The sequence below is a fragment of the Nicotiana attenuata genome, chromosome 11, assembly GCF_001879085.1.
Source record: "Nicotiana attenuata strain UT chromosome 11, NIATTr2, whole genome shotgun sequence".
NCBI lineage: Eukaryota > Viridiplantae > Streptophyta > Magnoliopsida > Solanales > Solanaceae > Nicotiana > Nicotiana attenuata.
Window position 1 is genome coordinate 48,911,620 of NC_031999.1, and position 23,958 is coordinate 48,935,577.

Genomic DNA, 23,958 nt, shown 5'->3' on the forward strand with positions numbered 1-23,958 from the left:
TATATATATATATAAAGCACGAAGACCCTTAACAAAATGTCGTTCGCCTTTTTTACCCTTTAATAATAGAGTTTACACTGAATAAAACAATCATTTAACTTTTTTTTTTCCAATAATTTGAACTTTAAAATCAGCTAAAATTTTGGTTATAAAACTTTCTTTTGAACTACTTATGAAGTCATCACAATTAATTTGCTCTAAAACTTTCCTTATTAATTAACTATGAAGTCATCAGAATGTAATTTGCTTTGCGATTGTATTTGGATTTGGTTTGTTTAGCTCGTGTCTATTAATTCCTGACATGTTATATTATTTATCATTATTTAGGTTTTCTTTATAACAAATACTACAGTCATCATGAAATCCAAATTATAAAAATTTGACACTCAAAAGATTTAGGTTTAAAAGTTCTTTTTAAAAACAAAAGAGTGCCGTAGGATACCTTTTTATTCCAGAACCGGAATCTTTATAAATCTACGTTAACTCCTATTCTCAATTATCCATGGACGCTTTCTTTTAGCTCGTCTATATATATGCGGATTCACACCGCATAGGCCCCATTCAGGGGAAGCTTTTCTTACAAAGGATTTTTTATACCCAGGGCTTGAACCCGAGACTTCTAGTTAAGGGAAGAGCAGCTCCACCCGCTGCACCACATTCTCTAGTGGTCTTTTAGCTTCTTTGTTGGTTAAGCACTTAAGTGCAATTATCAATTCATTACATGAATCCATTTAAAGGCATTGTGTTTCACGAACGACTTGTTCGCTCGAACTTAATGATTCGACCTTTCAACTTTTTGTATAGAATTTGATTAGCTTGGTTAGCTTTAAAGTAATATTTATTCGTGGAATTTTTAATTTCACTTGCAGATTTAATTTGTTGATCTTCTACTTGCAAAATGTAGGGTATGAGAAATTTGTGTGCAATCCCAAAATGTTTTGCTCTTAATTTAATATATATCACTATTTAAATCTAAGTTCTCTATTTTTTAGTTATTCGTGGTAATATGTTGGTTCAACACTAATCTATCTTCAGACTATAAATTGTCAAAAATAGTTTGAAGATTATTATTTTTCCTTGAGTTAAAAGTTATTTCATAGTTTAAGAGTGATGCAATTAATCTCTTTCACTTTCTAACTGACCAGAAGCTTCAACCTTTTAATTTATCATATTACACTTTTATTTTATTAATATACGTAACGTTTATGAGGTTATAAAAAAAATACTTATTAGAGATAATATACACACGTGGCACGCATGCCTTAAAACTAGTTGTTATTAATTAAGCGATGAAGCTAGTATAAATCAATCCTCATAAGAAAATTATATATCTGCATTTGCACCTAAGATTTGCCTAGCAGTAATTATTTTATTAGATTATTTGAATTAATCAAGGATTGCTAGTGGAAAAAGAAGTAGGCTGATTTTAATTATTGACAAAACATGGCTAGCACTTGTATTTAATTGACAGTTGGCTGCCTTGAAAGGAAATAGACCAATTTATAACCTGTTTGGCCAAGCTTTTTTTTGGCCAAAAGTGCTTTTATTGGCAAAAAGTGCGGCCAAGCTTTTTTTTGGCCAAAAGTGCTTTTTTTGGCCAAAAGTACTTTTGGCCAAAATTTGAGGTGTTTGGCCAAACTTTTGGAAGGAAAAAAAGTGTTTTTGAGGAGAAGTAGAAGCAGTTTTGGAGAAGCAGAAAAAAATAGCTTCTCTCCAAAATTACTTTTCTGAGAAGCACTTTTGAGAAAAATACACTTAGAAGCAGTTTTCAAAAGCTTGGCCAAACACTAATTACTGCTCAAAAGTGTTTTTCAAATTAATTAGCCAAACACAAACTGCTTCTCATCAAAAACACTTTTTTTAAAAGTACTTTTGAGAAAAGCACTTCTCAAAATAAGCTGATTTTAGAAGCTTGGCCAAACGGGCTATAAGTAAGCGAGTGATACTGTCTAATTTGACGAGATTTTTTTTTTCCCCTTTTTATAATTAAAAAGAGTTTAGCGAAAATCCAAAAAAATAAAAAGTACTGTTTAAAGAAAAGGCAAACCACAATAGTAGCTCTAAAGAAGCTTCATTATTAAGGAAAAATATTTAAAATCAAGAAAAAGAATTTAAATAATTTTTTAATAGTATTCTATGCTTTACTCACCATAAGTTTCTCCGAGTGCATCTAAGACAGTTTATCTGCCGAGTTTGATGTTATAAATTTGTTTACTTTCTTAAATGTGACACCGCTTATACAAAATCTTGCGTACGCCACTGATTGAAGCAATATTAAAGTTGTCTCTGTATGACATATAGATTATAGGTTTGAGCTGTGGAATCAGCTACTGATGCTTCCACCTTGGTAGGCTGCCTATATCCAGTGGCAGATCTAGGAATTTAAGTTCGTGGGTGCTTAGCTTATTTTGACGTAAAGTTATTAGCAATCACATTACATAAATGCATAACTATTTGAACACGATGATGAAAAACGTTAACGAGAAAACTCATAGTATTAATATTATAGACGCCGTAAAAATGTGATGGATAACGTCGCTGACAAGAAAAGAGATTGATGCTTTTGTCCCTTCGGGAGGAATTGCTCGTCTTCAGAAGGGTCGAACTTTGGAGTCCTTTTTCTTTTTCTTTCTTTATAGTGTATTTCATTTTGTAAAATAAGAAGAGATAAAACAAAGTCAGCAGAAAGGAATTCTAAAAAGTAGTATTGGGTAAAAAAAAGTTACGGGTGAAAACTGAAAAAAATGAAAAAAGAGAAAGTAGCTTGATAATATAAGGAGAAAAAAGGGGAATAATTTGTTTGTTTTAAAAGGCTTTGTTGGGAGAAGGATTTGAACCGTCGCCCATTCAATTTTCGTAAACTTCCAGCACCCTCCCTTAACCAAAGAACCCACTAGACTTTTTGTCTTATGGGTGCTTTCTGCTTTTTTATATTCGTTTTTTCAAATTTTCTACACAATTATATATACTTGGAGCCGAGGTTAATGGGTGCTCGAGCACCCAAATTTAATGAGTAGATCCGCCCTTGCTTATATCACACCCTTTGAGGTGCGTTTCTTTCCCGAACTCTGCAAACACGATATACTTCATGCACCGAGCTGACCTTTAATGTATATAAATAGGAACCAATCCCAAAAACTTAAGAGAATTGGTGCAAGAAGCTTCCTTGATTTTTGTAATACTCTAGAAGAAATCTTAATCAAACATGCCAATAGAATTTGAACAAAAAGATAAATCCAAGAATAAAAGCCAAACTTTTGGCTAAGAGGTCTTTCTTATTTCTTACTATCATAAAGTATGGTAGTACTACATGCTTAACTATAATATGATTCTTAATACCAATTGCACTAAAAGTTGTCAAGAATGTTACAAATTCATAAAGTTATTAGGTTAATTTATATTGTAGTCAGTTATACATACAAACAGAAAACGATACTAGTAGTTAAGTCACCATAAAAATATTTACAAGCTAACAATATAATTTCAAACACGTAAAATTATTTGAGACAAATCAATAATTGTCATGTATATGTAAGGATGATACATAAAGGTGCAATTAATAATTAAGTATAATACATTTTAAAGCTTATAAATACTAGTAATAAATGAGCCCTTTTAATTTATTTGTGCAAAATGGAAATTTAATGTTTAATATAAATTGATTACAATGATGTATTATTTCAACTTTCATCCTCACTTTATTTTTTTTAGTATGCAGTCCAAATTGATTGGTCCGACTAATCTGGATTCACGTCATTGAAAGCTCACTATTGGCATATTAAGAGGACTTTATTCTTAGGATTCAAACCTGAAAACTTCAGGCTAAAGGACATGAATCTTTACCTTTATATCACAAACTTCTGTTGTTATTTATCAGAGCTTAATTTTTATTTTCTTCATTACAAGCTTAAATTAAACTATGTATTATAATAGGGGTGGCTTCATTATTTTATGGCGAAATTGACTCAAGATCACGGTAAGCAGATTTTCTAATATATTAGTACAAAACAATTAAAAAAGACCATGTCAAAATACTAGTATTAAATTAAACTGTTCCAGAAGAAAAAAGCCTTCAATATATTACTGGAAAAGAATTAGTTCGCATTCAAGATTTTAATTTTCAAGAATATTCTATACATATATAATCTGTTCAATCCATGACCAAGCCATTGCAGAAATTTGGTGCTCTTGTGGTCCATATCCATTATTTCTCCTTTAGTTGTTCCTTACCTGCCCATTTACTTCATGGGGCATGTTCATTGAGGTGAGAAAGGTCAACCCCACTGCAATTTAAAAATCTTATTTACTGCTTATTGCTCTCTCCGATCTATTTTATTTGTCGTGGTTACCAAAAATAATTGAAGGAGATTCTTGGAGCAACGATAAAGTTGTCTTCGTGTAATATATAGGTTGTGGGTTCGAGTCGTGAAATCAGCTACTGATGGTTGCATCATGGTAGGCAGCCTACATTATACCCCTTGAAATGCGGCCCTTCTCTTAACCCTGCATGAACGCGAGATACTTGTATATCGAGCTGCCTTTTTGTGGTTACTAAATATAATTGGTCCAAAATACTTGTCATTTTAAAAAATCAAGGTAGAATTAATTTTGTTTTTCATATTACCTTATTTTATAAATGTGGAAAGAGATTGATGTGGTGAAAGTACGAGCAACATTAGATTGAGATCAAAGAATAAATAAAGATAATTTAATCAAATTATTCTTATATATATATATAGTATTTTCTTAAGGGGCATACAAACGACACACGTGACAAGTAATATGCACCAAAGAAAGTAAGTGTAAAGAGTTATATATTATTAATGTATTTTATTGGGTAGGTTATTAATCCCATCTTTTATAGACGATTACTTACAGCGATTTTTAAGGTGAGTCGACAGTTTATTTATACTGTTAGTTTAAAATTATTATAATTATGCGCGAATCCTAAGTGAATTGAATTAAAAATAGTGGCGCATGATCCAAAAATCAAGTGATATCTCAATATATTCCGTTAAATATTAAAATGCATCTTCCACGTTCATTAGATAACTTAAGATTGTTAGAGAACTTAACTTTGTAGTGCGTGATTTAAAATTAAAATATTTAAAGTCTTTTTTTTTTGAAGAAAACTGAATAGAAGGTATGATCGCTTAATAGAAATTACTTATGAAATGCACAAACACTATGCTTTTCTTTACTCTTTTTTTTTCTCTCTCTTTTATGGGCTTGGCTCTATTGAGATGAGATTGTATTTATCTTCATTTGTATACACTTTGTATGTTAGTTAGAAAATAGTTGATTAGTTAATTAGTTAGTACAGCTGGCAGTAGTTAGTGGTTAGGATGTCCAGCTGTCATTTACGTGTATATATAGTGCTGTACATTTCCTCTTTTCAGTTAAGCTTCATTCTTCAATGAAGGAGTCATTTTCTGGTCTTCTATCTTCTCCTCTTTCGGAAACTTCGAGATTCTGCCATTGTAGCTGGAGTTGTGCTTCATTGAGCTCATCTCAATTGCAGTCTTAACATGGTATCGGAGCAAGGTTAATCCTCCTCAAATCGCGAGGTTAATCTTCCTTACACTCTCTCTTCCGCTTACAGATTCTCTCTTCCCTTTTTGCTCTTCTGATTTTGACCTAGAATGGTCGATTTGCCCTAAGCTCGATCAATTTCTCACTTTTAATTGATCCACCGCATAGAAATCTAAAAATTTTAGTTCCGACCGTTTTTACCCAGTCGAATTTAACCAACTCAATGCTCTAATGGCTATCACTGACCAACAAGATGCGAATTCTGCTAATACGAGTACCACGATACCTCCGAGTACGGGAATTGATCCAAGTGATCCCCTGTATTTGCACCCTTCCGATAATCCTGGTGCAATGCTTATATCTGTCCCATTTGATGGGATAGGATATAGATCCTGGAGGCGTAGTGTTCTTCGTGGATTGTCCGTAAAGAACAAATTAGGTCTTGTTAGTGGGGAATGCAAACAACCAAGTCTGCAATCCCCAAATTATAGGCAGTGGGAACGATGTGATAACATGGTAACGTCATGGATCTTAAACTCTCTTTCCAAAGAGATTGCGGATAGTGTGGAATATGCGAGTGATGCTGTTGAATTATGGAAGGAGCTGGAGGATCGCTATGAACAAACCAATGGAGCTAGGATGTATCAAATTCAGAAGGAAATCAATGATCTCTCTCAAGGAGTCCTTGACATCACTGGCTATTACACTAAGCTGAAAAAGCTATGGGAAGAATTGAATACTCTGAACAAAAGGACTCAGTGTAGTTATGTTTGTAGCTGTGGGGCAAAGGAAGGCATGTACAAGGCTGAACAAGATAGAAGATTAATACAGTTCCTCATGGGACTTAATGAGGTGTATACTGTAGTTCGAGGAAGTATCTTATGATGAATCCACTGCCCACAATAGCCCAAGCTTTTTCTTTACTTGTCCAAGATGAGAAACAAAGGGAGATAAAACCAAATAATCAACTGTCAATTGAGTCCACTTCTTTGAATGTGAACAATGCAGGACCAAGCCCTTTTAGAACTAATTTTTTACCAAATTACAACTACTCTGGAAACAACAGAGGTCGTCCTATGTGTGATTTTTGCAAGAGACCAGGCCACACTAGAGATAAGTGTTACAAACTGCATGGTTATCCACAAAATGGGCAGAACTCTACACGATATCCTCAGAGTACTCAGAACTCCAATCAGAATTTTAGATCCAACAGAGGAAAGAGGATGGTGGCAAATGTGCAGGGAGTGCCAGCTGATGCAATGACAAGCAAGCTTGATGAATGTGATGCCCAAAATGAGAATCAGAATGTGAATTTGACTAAGGAACAATATGGACAACTTGTTAACCTGCTTCAGCGTTTCCAACTTGGCAATGATGCAGAGAACTCTAACAACTCAAATCCTACCAATACTGTGAACTTTGCAGGTATTGTTGTTTGCACATCCTCTATTGATTTTGATAAACTGTCTTGTAGATGTTTTGAATCAAAGACTGACACATGGATACTAGATTCAGGAGCATCAAACCACATCACCTTTAACAAATCTATACTGTCTGATATTGTAACCTTGCCTTATCCTCTTTTAGTTGTTTTACCAAATGGCTATAAAGTGAAGGTGACAGAAATTGGAAATGTAAAACTTGCACCTGAGATCACTCTATATAAAGTTCTTCACATTCCTTCATTCAAATTCAATCTTGTTTCTGTATACTGGTTGAGCAAACACTTAAGAGGTATGACTTCTTTCACTGACAACACTTGTCTTCTACAGGCCCCTTCACTGAAGAGGCCTCTGGAGATTGGTAAAGTCAAGGATGGATTGTACCTGTTGTGCTCTCAATGCCTAAGAAACAAAAGTCTGACTAGCAAAACTACTGTTTGTCCTTCTACTCATTCCTGTGATGTAAATAGTCATTTCTTGAACAACTTGCATCCTTATGCATCTGTAAATAGGTCATCCTTGAGTCATCAATGTCCAATTATAAATAGTCCACCACTAAATAATAAGATTCATTGTTCTGTCTCCAATGATGTTAATCTTCTATGGCATAACAGGCTGGGACATGTGCCCTTTGTGAAAATGAGGGAAATATCCTCCATACCAGTTTCTTTCCCTCCTAGACAACCCTTTATATGTTCAATCTGCCCTATGGCTAGACAGAGTAGACTTCCTTTTCCTCAAAGGACCAGCACTTCTAACAGAATTTTTGAACTCTTGCATGTGGACCTATGGGGCCCTTACCATGAGTGTACACATGACAAGTATAAATACTTTATCACTATGGTTGATGATTTTAGTAGGTCCACTTGGACTCACCTGCTAACATGTAAAAGCAATGCCCTCCAAACTATCAAAGCTTTTGTTTCCCTAGTTGAAAACCAATTTAAAACCTCCATCAAATCCATAAGATCTGATAATGGACTGGAGTTTGTTAACACTGAAGCTGCATTGTTCTTTCAATCCAAATGGATCATTCACCAAAAGAGTTGCCCCTATACCCCCTCAACAAAATGGGGTAGTAGAGAGGAAACACAGATACCTCCTTGAAACAGCCAGAGCCTTGTTATTTCAGTCCAAACTACCTTTAAAGTACTGGGGAGAATGTGTTCTGACAGCCACCTACATCATAAATAGACTGCCTACCACCTATCTCAAAAACAAGTCTCCCTTTAAAGTCTTGCACAATGAGAAACCAGATTACACCCAATTAAGAAGTTTTGGTTGTCTCTGTTTCCCAACAGTACCAAAAATCTAGAGAGATAAATTAGAACCAAGAACAACACCTCATGTCTTTGTAGGGTATCCCTTTGGCACAAAAGGTTACAAAGTATTGAATTTAGCCACCAAAAGAATCCATATTTCCAGAGATGTAGTATTCCATGAATCTGTTTTCCCCTTCACTTTCAATTCCAAGTCTCCCTCTTTTCCTTCAACTCTTCATCCACCTCCTCCCAGTCCCACAGTTGAGACCAACACAGAGCCACCCTCAGGAGGAACTGTGAGTGATCAAAGGAATGCATGCAATACACCCAATGCTATGTCACCTTCTCTTGCCACTCCTTCTTCTACTGATCATTTACACTTTTCACCTTCACCTGCCCCTGCAGACTCATCACCAACACAGAATGCTTCCACCCCACATATCTCTAACTCACCTCCAACACAGTATACTCTTGATCCAATTCCACCCTTGAAAAGGTCATTAAGAGAACATAAAACACCTACATACCTGAAAGATTACATATACTCTGTGCATCAACCTGCCTTACATGAACAAACATATGCACCTAAACATTCTGATTTTTCTCTGGATGCATTATTTTCTAAACATCATTACATTTCTGCTAACACTCTAGTCCATGATAGTCAGTCTTTGGTGAGTAGCATATGCAATAATAGTGAACCATCTTCTTTTGAGGAAGCTGCCATCAATCCTGCTTGGCAAACAACTATGGTTCAGGAATTTGAAGCCCTTTATGCCAATAACACATGGGACTTGGTACCACTGCCCCCTGGGAAGAAGGCAATTGGATGCAGGTGGGTTTACAAAGTGAAACATAGGGCAGATGGATCCATTGAAAGATTCAAAGCTAGATTAGTGGTGAAAAGCTACACACAACAGGCAGGAGTGGATTACACAGAGACCTTTTCTCCTGTAGTGAAGATGACTACAGTCAGGACTCTTATTGCAGTTGCAGTAAAGAGTGGGTGAAACATCTTCCAATTGGATGTAAACAATGCATTTCTTCATGGTGATTTGCATGAAGAAGTGTACAAGGGAGTCCCTCCAGGACTTTTGGTGGATAGTCAAGGTTTAGTTTGTAAATTGAATAACCCTTTATATGGGCTGAAGCAGGCAAACAGACAATGGTATGAAAAACTAACTGAGGCATTGTGTTCAAGGGGATATGAACATTCTATGATGACTATTCCTTATTTTTCAAGAGGAAGGGGGACTCAATTGTGTATGTAGCATTTTACGTAGATGATGTCCTGTTGACAGGGACAGACCAATCAGAAATTGATCAGTTGAAGTCTTTTCTGCACAACAAATTTAGAATCAAGGACCTGGGAAACCTACACTATTTCTTCGGCTTGGAAGTTCTATACAAGGCAGATGGTATTATTATTTCACAAAGAAAATTTCTCCTTGACTTGCTGAGAGAGTATGACTGCTTGGAGTACAGTGCTCTTGTTTCACCCCTTGATCCCAGTGTGAAACTAAGAGCAAAAGAGGGGGTGCCTTTGGCAGATCCCACTTATTACAGAAAGCTGGTTGGAAAGTTAAATTTCCTCACAAACACAAGGTTGGATATTGCTTTTAGTGTGCAATATCCAGCTTGCAGACATTCTTACCAAGGCTCTCACAGGCATCAAGCACTCTACTGTTCTAAGCAAGTTGGTTGTGCTTCTCCCACCTCCAACTTGAGGGGGGGGGGGGGGTATTGAGATGAGATTGTATTTATCTTCATTTGTATACACTTTGTATGTTAGTTAGAAAATAGTTAATTAGTTAATTGTGACGACCCGACCCGTCGTCTCATGTATTACAGCCCCGTTTCCCCCATTTACTGCTTCTTCATATTTCATTATCAGCAACGAGTGAGTTATAGTTGAATTGAATTGGTTTGGATAGGAAATGAGACACTTAGTCTCTTTAAGGAAGGCTTAAGTTGGAAAGGTCAACCGGATGTTGACTTATGAGTTAGAAGGCTCGGATGTGATTTCCGGTGATTCGGTTAGCTTCGGGGGATGATTTGTGACTTGGGAGTGCGATCGGAATTGATTTTGGAGGCCCGGTGTAGAATTAGGCTTGAATTGGCGAGGTTAGTATTTTGGCGAATTCCGGTGGATGGGTGAGAATTTGATCCGGGGGTCGTAATGGAATTCCGAGAGTTGTTGTAGCTTCGTTAAGTGATTTTGGATATATGTGCAAATTTTCAGGTCATTCGGACATCATTTGGTCGGGTTTTTCATCGAAAGTGCATTTCGGAAGTTCTTGAAGAACTTAGGCTTGAATCCGATGTGAATTGATGATTTTAGTGTTGTTAGGTGTGTTTTGATGATTGGAGCAAGTTCGTATGATGTATTGGGGTATGTTGGTGCCTTTGGCTGAGGTCCCGGGGGCCTCGGGGTGGTTTCGGATGGTTAACGGGATGAAATTTGGAGTTTAAAGGCTGCTGAAGGATCTGGTACCTGGTATTTCTGCTTCTGCGGAAATGGACCGCAGAAGCGGTCACGCAGAAGCGAGAGGGGGCCCGCAGAAGCGAAAATGGGCCTGGGAGATTTTTCCGCAAAAGCGGACCAGCGGACCGTAGAAGCGGACCCGCTTACGCGATTGGTTGACCGCAGAAGCGGTCTTGGGGAAAAGTTGAGGAACCGCAGAAGCGGATAAGTAACCGCAAAAACGGTGTCGCAGAAGCGACAAAAGGATCGCAAAAGTGGAAAGAACTGGTCAGAAGGGGGGTTTTATTATAATATTTCATCCGCGAGGGTTATGTATTTTTCCACCATTTTGAGCGAGCTTTGAGAGCTTTGAGGCGATTTTGAAGAGGGATTCAAGGAGGAATGATTAGAGGTAAGTTCCTTGGCCTAAATACTCGAGATTTTGTTAAATTTAACATGGAAATTGGTTGGAATTCATTAAAAGGGGTAAAGCTAGGGCTTGAGTTTTTGATATTTCAAATTGGGATTTGATAGGTCATTTGAGCTCGGATTTGGGAGTTCTTGGTATGTATGGACTCGTGGCGAGACGAGGAATCCGGTAATGTAAATTTTGTAATTTTTCGAGAAGCGGGCCCGGGGCTCGGGTTTTGCTAGTTTCGAGATTTCTGCTATTTCTTGGCTGTTTTCGATTGGGTATTGTTCCCTTGGCATATTGTAATGTATTCGCTCTGATTTTGATTAGATTTGACGTGCGTGGAGGCCGATTCAAGGGGCAAAGGCGTCGCGAGCTAGAGATTTCACCAGTTCGAGGTGAGTAATACTTGTAAATGATATCCTGAGGGTTTGAAACCCCGGATTTGCACATCATAGTGCTGTATTGTGGTGACTTGCACGCCAGGTATGAGCGTGGGGTAGAGCACCGTTGGGGATGGTGACTTGGTCCGTCCCGGTTATTGATTTTTACTGCGTAATTGACTAAAACCTGCTTGATGCTATCGTGATTTGGGCTGATTGCCATGTTTTGGGCTTCGTGCCGATTATTTGAATCCTTTAGGGATTATTATTGCTGTTTTCATGACACTTAGCATGTTAAATGACTTCAGTCCTGAGTTAAACACAGGTTTGAAATGTGCAGTCATATTGCTAAAGTTTAAAGACTTAAATTGCATTTTCTGATGTTTTGAGTTAAAAGCTATTACTTGACATTGCCCGAGTGGCTCATTTGCATTGATCTGGACTGAATATGGATCGGGCTGCACGCCGCAGCGATACTATGATGATATTGCGCTTGGGCTGTAGGAGCCCCTTCGGAGTCTGTACACACCCCCAGTGAGCGCGGGTACCCAAATGGATCGGGCTGCGCGCCGCAGGGGTCATGTGCATTGCATTGCATTCATGCATTGGTTCCTATTTGTACTACGTGTCATGACATTCAGCACTTTCATATCATTGGCATCCATGCTACTTTTTGCACTGTTTACCAGATACCCTGGTATTATTTGTTGATGGAGTGTTGTGCCCGAGGGGCTGACTTATGTGCGGACTTGCACTATCTGATTACGCATTCATTTGCTTGACTGTTGGAAAAGGATATTTTCAAAAGAGGTTTTTAAACTGAGCCAGATATTTTCTAAAGGATTTTTCACGGTTTTACTGTTTTCTCAAAGGGTTGTACTGTCCTATATAGCATGATGGAGTGCTCTTACGTGATTTCTTGCCTCTCAGTTATTATTTACTCTTATTACTCACTGAGTTGGAAGTACTCACTTTACTCCCTGCACCTCGCGTGCAGTTGCAGGTATCATTCACCCGGTAGCGGGTTATTAGCGGATTGAAGGTATTGTTATTGTAGCTGAGCAAGGTGACCGCCAGCGTTCGCCGCACCGGATATTGTCTTTTGTTTTCCAGAAATTTTACTTGTATATATTTATTGGCCTGTAGTTGTGTTAAGATTTCCTTAGATGCTCGTGACTTGTGACACCCCGGTCGGGTAGTAATTAACAGTTTCTAATGCCATTAAGTTGTATCTTCTATTCATTTATGTTTAATAATTGTTAGTGAAAGGATTTGGGTTAGTTGGCTGGCCTTGTCTTCACGAGAGGCGCCATCACGACCGGTATGGGAATTGGGTCGTGACATTAATTAGTTAGTACAACTGGCAGTAGTTAGTGGTTAGGATGTCCAGCTGTCATTTACGTGTATACATAGTGCTGTACATTTCCTCTTTTCAGTTAAGCTTCATTCTTCAATGAAGGAGTCATTTTCTGCTCTTCTATCTTCTTCTCTTTCGGAAGCTTCGAGATTCTGCCATTGTAGCTGGAGTTGAGCTTCGTTGAGCTCATCTCAATTGCAGTCTTAACAGGCTCACTCACACGCCTGAATACATTGAATATGTTGTTGTTGTTGTTACAGCTTCTACTCCTGCACTTGTCCAAAAGGCCGATGCTCAATTCCACTCAATTTCCTTATCCGCTACTCATTCATTCCCGAATCAATAGGAATTACAATTTTTGAGCAATAACTTGACCTTCGACAATAGATAGATAGATTTTTGTGCTGGTATGCAAGGGTGATTTGCACAAATAGGACAGTTCGGGTGTCATTTTTGATGTTTTAATCTCTCTTGTTTCATGAGTAGAACTTTAATTTTAAAATAAGTGTTGCCCTCGCTTGTTTCATAGATAACACTTTTGACTTTTAATTTTTGAGCGGCGGTCAAAAATTCAAGACGTTCATTTTTAAGATCATTGAGTGTAATTTCCTCTGTATGCAACCATATAGCTAATGATTACATCTCGAGTGCAAACGCTATATTAAGTGCTTGTAAAACTTCAATCCTCCTGGGCAGAGTTAATAACGACTTTTTCTTCTGTTGACTCATATTATATTTTTAAATGTAATCCTCTTGCGTTGAATTAGTCAAAAGGCACAACTCCATTGAGTAGTGGGACAATACCCATAACCAACCAGTCAAAAATATCAACTTTTTATAATACCAATTCTTTTAGGTAATCTTAAACTCCATCCACACATACAAAGTCATAATTTTTCATGTGATGTGTCCAAATAGAAACAGCCAATTCCTTAACACCAAAAAGTAAATATAAAAAAGTACTATCACTTTTAGCCCGTGCCATAAGTTATTTACATTCGATAGTCGAAAAAGTATATAAATTTTGCATAATTTTTATATATAACATATATATATATATATATATATATATATATATATATATACAAAAATAAATAATTTTCGGCTATTATTTTAAGGCTGGCTATACAGTGTTATTTTCCAAAAACAAAAGAGAGAACAATCCCAAGTTTGAACTTTATCAAGGCTCCATTTATCTATAAATAGAGATCAAAACTAAGGAGCCATATAGTAGTATTGTCTTATTCAATATCAGAAAACCATGGCTAGTCCTAAAATTAATGGTCTTTTCAGTTTTGTGATCTTATGTTTTGCCTTTTCTTTTGCTATGGCACACCCTCCATCTAAAGGAGTTAAAGGAGCATATTATCCTTCTTGGGCATTTTCATCTTTTCCACCATCATCTATAGACACATCTTTTTTCACTCATGTCTACTATGCATTTCTTGTTCCAAACAACACCACATTTAAATTCGAAATCGACGACGAAACGTCCACTCTCCTCTTCAACTTCACCATTACCCTCCGATCGAAAAGACCGTCCGTTAAGACGCTCTTTTCTGTCGGTGGAGGGGGCGAAGGACCTGCTAGATTTTCACGCATGGCGTCAACAGCTGCCTCTCGTTTGACTTTTATAAAATCTAGCATAGAAGTAGCTAGAAAGTATAATTTTGATGGAATTGATCTTGATTGGGAATTTCCTCAAAACAAAAAAGACATGGAAAATTTGGCTATTTTACTAGACCAATGGAGGGCTGAGGTCAAAAAAGAATCTTGGACAACAAAAAGGCAACCCCTTTTGATCACAGCAGCTGTTTATTTCTCAGTTGACTTCTTTTTATCTGGTGAATTCAGATCGTACCATGTACCTTCAATTAACAAGAATTTAGATTGGATTAACTTAATGTGCTACGATTATCGCGGATCGTGGGACACGTCTACCACGGGTGCACCAGCTGCATTATTCGACACGAAAAGTAACATTAGCACAAGTTATGGACTTAGGTCATGGATTAAAGCCGGAGCAATAAGAAGCAAATTAATTATGGGATTACCATTATATGGTAGGACATGGAAATTAAAAGATCCTAATGTACATGGAATTGGTGCACCAGGAGTTGGTATTGGTCCTGGAGATGAAGGGACAATGACATATAGGGAAGTAGAGAAATTTAATGAAGAAAATAATGCTAAGGTTGTATTTGATATTGCAACAGTTTCTACATATTCTGTGGCTGGGAATTCTTGGATTGGATATGATGATACTAGATCTGTTGCAATGAAGATAGGATATGCTCAAGCTCAAAGAATTCGAGGGTACTTCTTTTGGGCTGTTGCTGGTGATCTTGATTGGAAAATCTCCAGAACAGGTAACTTGCTTGCACTTATTTTTGTAAAGAATTTAACTTATATATACTGGTAGTGTCACATGTCCTGTCTTTTCACCTTAGTAGTCCTATGCCTACTCAGTGTGTGAAATTCAAAAATAGCCCGATTTATAAGTGATAATTGAAAAATAGCCACAGTTTCAAAAGTAATCGAAATTTAGCCACTTTTCATGTAAAGATAAATCCGAACGAAAACACTGTTTATAATTCGGAAAATATTTCACCATAATATACTGGAGTTCCAGTATAATATAGTGGACTTCCAGCATAATATATTGGAGTTTCCAACATAATGTATTGGTCAAGCATAATATGCTGGAAGTTCATACACAGGTGCTCCAATCTCCAGTATATTATGTTGGAACTTTCCGTGTGTTGGAGTTCCAGCATAATATGCTGGAAGTTCATACACAGTTGCACCAACCTCCAATATATTATGCTGGAACTTCCCAATATTGCAGCAAAATAGTGGCTATTTTTCAATGACTTTGCAAACGCTGGCTATTTTCAATTACCAATCCAAAAACTGGCTAGCCCGTGCTATTTTCACCTACTCAGTGTTTCTAAACTAGTACACACGGTTGATTTAGGATATCTATAACATGAGTTCACTACTAAAAACAAAGAGAAAAAGGTACTTAGCGGGAATTGATCCCTCTTTCTTTGGGTAAATAACTCAACATTCAACTAAGTGCAACATACAGCCTTTCTGGAGAATGGGGGCCAACAAATAATATTAGATCAGTTATAGGAAATATGTACATAAAATACCTAATTTGCCGGAAAGACCATTGGTTCACGTACCCCGTACTTTAGGCCTAAATCCGGCCATGTTACAACATTTACTCTACTTACAAGCTATCTTATCATACTTGCTATGGATATTACCAGTTTTTATAGGTATTATACATAACTAATTGGATTAGTTGCCTGAAAAATAAGACATATCGCCTACTCATACAAGTTAAAATATATGACAGTGCAAAAATTCTTTATAATGTCGGTGTATATATGTTAAATCCTTCTAACAAAGATCATGTGGTCTTCTTACTTCAAATATTTTTAAAGGAGTCAAACATATATTAAGATTTTGATTAAGCAAAATGATTAAATTACTGATTAAGAAGAAATGTTTGAGAATTAAGTGGGAAGAAAGATCTAACATATAGATTGTTCTTAACTTATGATTGATTATATTTCTTACACATTTTATTTTTTTTCTTTTTCCTATTATGCAGCTAAACAGTTGTGGATTATTTCATAAGAAATGAAAGGAAGAAGGTTAATGAAGAATTCTATATATTTTGTAATTCTCAAAATTTCTTGGAACTGAATTGATATATGTAAATGTAATAAAGATGAGTAGTTTGTTTATGTTGTAGCATCTGTACTATGTACCTTCAGCTAATAAAATTTGTTAGTGTAAGAGAACACAAACTTTAGCTTTAGAAATTTTGGACTTATATTATGGATAAGTTGAAGAGGAGTTTTGGCGTAATTGGTAAAGTTACCGTCATGTGACTAGGAGGTCGCACGTTCAAGCCGTGTAAACAGCCTCTTGCAAAAATGCAGGGTAAGGCTGCGTACAATAGAGACTCTTGTGGGCTGACACTTTCCCGGACCCCGCGCATAGCGGGAGTATCAAACGATCCAATGATCCAAATGTGAAGTGTAAATAGACCATAATTCTCAGAAATGCATTAAATATAAACCATAATTCTCAGCAATAATCCAAATGTTAAGTGTAAATAGAAATGAAGGGTATATTAAATAAACTCAATCAAACGATTCAATGATGGATAAGAATTTGGCTCTCAGGGTCTAATCCTGTACGCGCGACTGCTTCTCAGATTTCATCATCCCATGCCATAGAAGCTGAAATCATTGTACACATTCATTAATCAGTTTCAAATGTTCATACTATAAATAGTAGTATGAATTTGAAAAAGAGGACATATATGTCTAAGTATTTAAGTTCGTAAAGTTCTCTCCTTGTAACCTACAGGTCATGGATTCGAGCTGTGGAATCAGTCACTAAATTGCATTAGGGTAAGCTGTCTATATCACTCCTTGGGGTGGGGCCCTTCCCCAACCTTGCGTGAATGCGGGATGACTTGTACACCGTGCTGTCCTTTTTTATTTAATTTCGTACAAGAATTTACAGCATTAAAAAAAGGGGCAGCCCGATGCACTAACCTCCCGCTATGTACGGGGTCCGGGGAAGGGCCAGACCATATAGGTCTATTGTATGCAGCCTTACCCTGCATAAAACTTAGACTGAATGTCTAAAGTGGAAGAAGTTTAGGAATTTTACCTGCTCTAGAAAGAGTCCAGTTGCTGTCATCATAGCCAAGTGCCCAGAAAAAGTAACCACCAATTCCCTGAGTCTTAGCATACTTAATCTTTGCTGTGATGGAATTGATATCATCATATCCAATCCAATTTGTTCCAACATATGAATATGTTGAAACTGTTTCATTGTTATATACTATAGTGGCATTGTTTTCTGAAATGAATGTTACTATATCATTATATGACATTTCTCCTTGAGTTCCAGGACCAACTCCTATTGCAGGAGCTCCAATTCTATGATCATTTGGATCCTTCAATTTCCATGTCTTTCCGAATAAAGGAATTCCCATTACTAGCTTTGTTGAAGGAATCCTATTTTGTTTCCAAGCTGAAATTCCATAGCTGGTGCTAATATTGCTTGATTTATCGTATAACAAGGCCGGAGCACCAGTCGCTGAAGTATCCCACGAGCCCTTGTAATTATAGCACGTAGGGTTCAAGAAATCAAGATAGTTTCTTAGTGCATCTTCAGGATAAAATGTACCTGATAAGAGAGGATTTGGAGAGAAGGAAACAGCGGCGGATAGGATGAGTGGAGGTCTAGAGGAAGTTAATGACTCTATGCTGATGGCAAGACGCCATTCTTTTAATAGTAATGCTAGATTGTGCATGTTTTCTGATTTGGTTGGGAATTCCCAATCAAGATCAAGGCCATCAAAGCCACACTTTCGGGCTACATCGATAGTTGATTTGATGAATGCAGCGCGATTATCTTGGCAACTCGTCATGCTGGGGAGAATCGGAGATCCTGTATCTCCTCCTATTGATAGCATGGTCTTTGTTGCGGGGCTCTGAGAATGGATTGTAGCCGTGAAGTTAATCACTGATTGCTCGTCAGCTTGGCTTACGAGCAACTGGAATGATGTATTATCAGGCACAGCAAATGCGTAGAAAATGTGGGTGAAATATTCAGTTGGGATGCTTGATGAAGGAACTGTTTCGGCTAGCCATGAAAGCCAGTATGCACCTTTGATGCCAGAAGGCATAGGCGTAGGTCCTGGTGCAGGAACAGGCATATCGGGATATGGCACTGGGGCAGGAACTGGAGGCATGGATAGTGGAGTAGGAGATGGAGCTGGAGGCATGATTGATGGACTAGAGACAGGAATTGAAGGCATGGAGGGTGAAGGTGGACTAGAGTAGGGAGCCGAAGGTGCGGATGGTGGACAGGAACCTGGGACCGGAGGCATAAATGGTGAAATAGAGGGAGGTATTAGAGGCATGTAGGGTGGAATAGTTCCTGGAAATGGAGGCAAGGATGGTACAGGAAAGATTGGAATGAAAGGCGGGGACGGTGGACTAGTGCTTGGGAATGGAGGCATTGATGGTACAAGGAAGCTTGGAATTACAGGCGAGGACGGTGAACTATGTGAACCTGGAAATGTAGGCGCGATTACAGGAAAGCCTGGAATTATAGGCGAGGATGGTGAACTAGGCGAGCCTGGAATTGCAGGCACGGATGGTACTGGGAAGCCCGGAACTAGAGGCGTTGACGGTGAAATAGGCGAGCCTGGAAATGTAGGCACAATTGGTACAGGCAAGCCTGGAATTACAGGTGAGGACGGTGAACTAGGCAAGCTTGGAATTGCAGGCACGGATGGTACTGGAAAGCCCGGAACTAGAGGCGTGGATGGTGAACTAGGCGAGCCTGGAAATGTAGGCACGATTGGTACAGGGAAGCGTGGAATTACAGGTGAGGACGGTGAACCAGGCAAGCCTGGAATTACAGGCGAGGACGGTGAACTAGGCAAGCTTGGAATTGCAGGCACGGATGGTACAGGGAAGCGTGGAATTACAGGTGAGGACGGTGAACTAGGCAAGCTTGGAGTTACAGGCGAGGACGGTGAACTAGGCAAGCCTGGAATCACAGGCACGGATGGTACAGGGAAGCCTGGAACTACAGGCGTGGACGGTGGACTAGTCCCCGGGAATGGAGGCAAGAATGGTATATGAAAATCGGGAGCGGTAAGCAGTGGAAATCTAGGGAGTGGACCAGACAAGGGTGAAGGAGACACTGAAACAGGAGCTGAAACATAACGAGATGCAGAACACACTTGAAATTTTGCACCAGCTACAAGAATAATAACCAAAAAGGTTGACAAGATTTCAGGAATAGCCATCTTTTATTAAATAGTCACTCTTTCTTCACCAACAACAACATAAAATGAGATATTTATATATACTAACTAAAGCAAGATGGGAAAATAAGAATAGAAAATGCTATCTTTGGTAGGTTGCCAAAGTACAAATGTTTTTCTTGAATATAACTACGTTGTCTGTTTGTATTTTCTTATGATATTTACATAAATGTAACAATGTTAAACCTCTGATTGTATCGACATCTCTATGTAAAATAATAGTTTATTCTAATTTGATTTTGGATCTTTACACGTCGATGCAAAATTTTGCAAACAAAAATTTATTCTAATTGGATTTGGAGCTTCCTAGGCCTGCTTTATCATGGTCCGTAGTAATTTTTCAATGGGATTTTTACCTTCGTATACCATATATGAAACCTTATTACTCTCAATGTTTAAGTATTGTGTTAATTACATTTCAACATACCAAATTACCATTTATATACCATAATTCAAATTGAGGGTATAGTTAATGCTTCATTTATATTAGGCGCTAATTTAGGAGCGTATATTTTCCCATTTTCGTTTACCCGCCTCTCTCTCCTCCCACCCCCCACACCCCCCACGTTTTACCTTCAGTTAATTCCCCCATTTTCGTGTACTCGCCTCTCACCCACGTTTACCATCAGTTACTCACTATTCTACAATTTTCTTCTCCGGTTAATTTCACAAAATCCTATTTTGAAGTTGCATCTGTTTTTTCAAGTCCCAAATCATGAAAAAAATCAACACTCCCAAAAAAAATCTTCAAAAGCTACATTACCTGATATCCCATCCTTTGATTTGGGTGTTTTAACACAAAAATCACCACCCAAAAATGCAAAATCGACACATGCAAGTGAACCTACTACTAGTATTTCATCTCCTAGACAAATCCGTGCGGAGATGAGAAGCAAGCATTTGCACGATGTTGATGCTGGTGGAGGTGATAAACCAGTCGAGAAACAACTAAAACGAAAGGGGAAAGAGATGTGTATAGATGATGATTTTGTTGAAGATTCCTCTAAAATTCCATCTGTGAAAAAACCCAAGGTCTCTCCTTCTTCATCAAAATCAAAAAAGAAGAAACCCTCCAAAAAAGTACCAAAATTGGTTCACAAAAAGATTTTGGTAAAGGTAAGCACTAATTATTTTTCTTTACAGTTTTTAGTGCGATTTTGGTTGTAAAAAACTGTTCTTCAAGTGTTTTTTGGTTAAATTTTGAAGGTTAATTGTAATTGTGATTTTTAGACAGTGCATAAATGTAGTTTTTTTGTAGTTATTTTGTAGGCAGCTGGGTAAATTGTAGATAAGGTATATTTTTCACCTTTTGTATGCTGCTACATTTACCTTCAAACTAACTACAATTGATCTACATTTTGTGAGTTATTTGAACTAACTGTTATATTTTTGTAGTTATAGAGCTGTGGTTAATTGTAATTGTGATTTTTAGATAGTGCATAAATGTAGTTTTTTTGTAGTTATTTTGTAGGCTGCTGGGTAAATTGTAGATAAGGTATATTTTTCACCTTTTGTATGCTGCTACATTTACCTTCAAACTAACTACAATTGATCTACATTTTGTGAGTTATTTGAATTAACTGTTATATTTTTGTAGTTATAGAGCTGTGGTTACCCTTTTCTTCCTTATAGTTTTGACATAATGTTTACATGTGTAGATGTCCTGTATTGTTTTGTAGTTATAGGGGTGGGTAGGCTGTTCTTCTTTTAGTTGTATTTTGTAGTTATCATGTAGTTATATGTAGATTACTGCTTCTTTTTTATGCAAACTAGTAATTTAATAATTTTTTATTTTCTACAGAATGGCCATTACTTTGCACCACAAAATGTTTATTATGGTGTGCTTAGATTTCACAGTTTGTGTGATCCGAGCATACCTAGCCAGATAAAAGCTTTACTCTCTCCAAATGCTTTAAAGATTTTCCAAAAAACTTGTTTTGGTTACTTATTTGGTCTCCCCACAATCTGTATGCAAAACCAAGCAATTCATCTTCTGATGAAGTATGAATTGTCAAAGTCTACTGACTCATATTTTTCAGTACTATTGAAGGGTGAAAAATTGAATTTTTCCTTGAGAGAATTTGGGTTGATTACTGGTCTAAATAGTGTGAATAATTTTTCAGACTATGGTTACACTTCCACTTATGTTAGCCATTTAATGACTACCTATTTTCCGAACAAACAAAGGGTTGAAAAGTGGCATTTGAAAAATGTAGTCACAAATAAAGTTTGGGCAAACGATGAGGATGCAGTGAGGTTGTGCATTCTTTATCTGTTGGAATTTTTTGTTTGTCCTTCTGATAAAGACCATGTGTCTTTCATAGACAAGTTTATGTTCTTTCTGATAGAGTCTGGTAATTTTGAGTCATACCCATGGGGTATCAAATCCTTCAAGCAGGTTATTGAATTTGTCCGACATCGTCTTAATCCCCATGTACATTCTTATCTGATACGGGGATGCTCATTAGCCTTGCAAGTGTGGCTATATGAGTGTTGCTCGTCCGTCAGCACGGAGCTTGCTACGAGGTGTTCTGAATCTATACCTCGCATTTTAAGATGGTCAGCTACAAAGGGCCAGATTTGGTTAACTGCAATTGAAGAGAAGATGATCAAGCCTGAGTGGCTCAAGGTATATTTTTTCACTTTTGTATGATGCTACATTTACCTTCATAATAACTACAATTAATCTACATTTTTTTATTTACTTGAACTAACTGTTATTTCCATCATTCAGTTCACAAGCATGACTGAATCTGGAGAAGAGATTGGAGTGCTTAATCTGCCAGACAAGATTCAGTATGAAGATGAACATGGTGCTCAATCATCACAGGTTCCAATTGATGCTTCTCCAACATTTGAACCAAAAGATACAGATTGTCAAGAGGACACTGAATCTGTGACTAGCAAGCTCAGGAAGTTGGAAAAGGGGATTGAGCAGGTAATATAAATAACTACAATATATTGACATTTTTTGCTACAACTTAACTTCATTCCATAACAATTATTGTATGTTATACATTGTAGTTAATTTGTGGTATAATTCTATATTGAGCCCTGTTGGTATTGCACAAATCTTTGTTAAATTATTGTGGAACTGTAGCACTTTGAATAAGATTAACAACTAATTATATATTTAATTTTTAGGTTGATGGAAAGTTAGCTGAATTTAGTAAGGCTGCTTTTGAGGAACTCTCAAGCCTTCGAGAGTTCATAAATGTTTCTGTGAAGAGTGTTATGAAGGTGATAAACAGGAAGTACGATGTGGACGAGTCAAAGGTAAGAATTGACATATATTTTTGTACTAAAACTAATTATGACATATGAAACAAGTATACTCAAACATACCCAAAAATTGTAGTGTGCTGGTAGTTCAACCAAAAATAATGACCAACAACAACGAGAGAACAACCAGCAATTTCAGTTCAATATTGGTGATCAAGTGCATGCAAGCACAAGCAATACAGGTATCTACAGAATTCCTACAGACATATCTACAAACTTCAAGAAAGCATTATCTAATTATATTAACCCCTTTTTCACTATGTTTTGCAGCTGCAATTTCTCCGGAACATGTCCAAGCACATGTTGAGGAAGAACCAGAATTTGAAGAAGCAGCTGAGGCACAAAAAGCAGGTATACTATCATACTTTCATTACAATAAGGTTACAATGCAAAAATTTTATAATTCACACTTTAACTACAAATTCCCATATATATCTACAATTCTCATTTTTTAAATTATTCATTCAAGCTGAAGTTTCAACAGAACATCTCCAAGCACATGTTGAGGAAGAACCAGAATTTGAAGAAGTAGCTGAGGCACAACAAGCAGGTATAATATCAGAAGCTCATTATATTCACTTTATATCTACAATATTGTGCATAACTACATACATCTACATTTATCTTCAGAAGCTGAAGTTTCTCCTGGAGGTGTGCCAGCAATGGTTGAGGAAGAACCAGGATTTCAGGAAGGAGCTGAGGTAGAAAAAGCAGGTATAGTATCATAATATACTTTTGAATAGATAATTGTTGCTTATACACTTATACAATGCTGTTAAGTATGTTATTTTATATGTAACAGATATTGAAGATAACGTTCTACAGTCGCCAATTCACGGTGTGACTGTGAATGAAGTTGTTCCTGAAGGTTCAGGCATTGACAAGAAAGGTCTGACATTGGATGACTTTGAGTTGCTAGCAAACTTAACACAAATTGGTCAATGTAT

The 23,958-nt window shown here is 37.2% G+C and overlaps 3 protein-coding genes across 3 annotated transcripts; 2 read left to right on the plus strand and 1 right to left on the minus strand.

The window, feature by feature from the left end:
* LOC109234871 lies at positions 5,764 to 9,963 on the plus strand. The gene is made up of 6 exons (XM_019400915.1): positions 5,764 to 6,406; positions 6,541 to 7,478; positions 7,589 to 7,637; positions 8,333 to 9,231; positions 9,480 to 9,809; positions 9,874 to 9,963. Exons 1-6 carry the CDS (start codon positions 5,764 to 5,766, stop codon positions 9,961 to 9,963), a joined length of 2,949 nt encoding a protein of 982 aa, XP_019256460.1.
* LOC109234484 (acidic mammalian chitinase-like) lies at positions 14,064 to 16,686 on the plus strand. Its single transcript, XM_019400505.1, has 2 exons — positions 14,064 to 15,221; positions 16,478 to 16,686. The coding sequence occupies exons 1-2, from the start codon at positions 14,114 to 14,116 to the stop codon at positions 16,501 to 16,503; spliced, it is 1,134 nt and encodes a 377-aa protein (XP_019256050.1). The 5' UTR covers positions 14,064 to 14,113; the 3' UTR covers positions 16,504 to 16,686.
* On the minus strand, positions 17,517 to 19,782 carry LOC109234872 (probable chitinase 3). The gene has a single exon (XM_019400916.1). It carries the CDS (start codon positions 19,709 to 19,711, stop codon positions 17,525 to 17,527), a length of 2,187 nt encoding a protein of 728 aa, XP_019256461.1. The 5' UTR covers positions 19,712 to 19,782; the 3' UTR covers positions 17,517 to 17,524.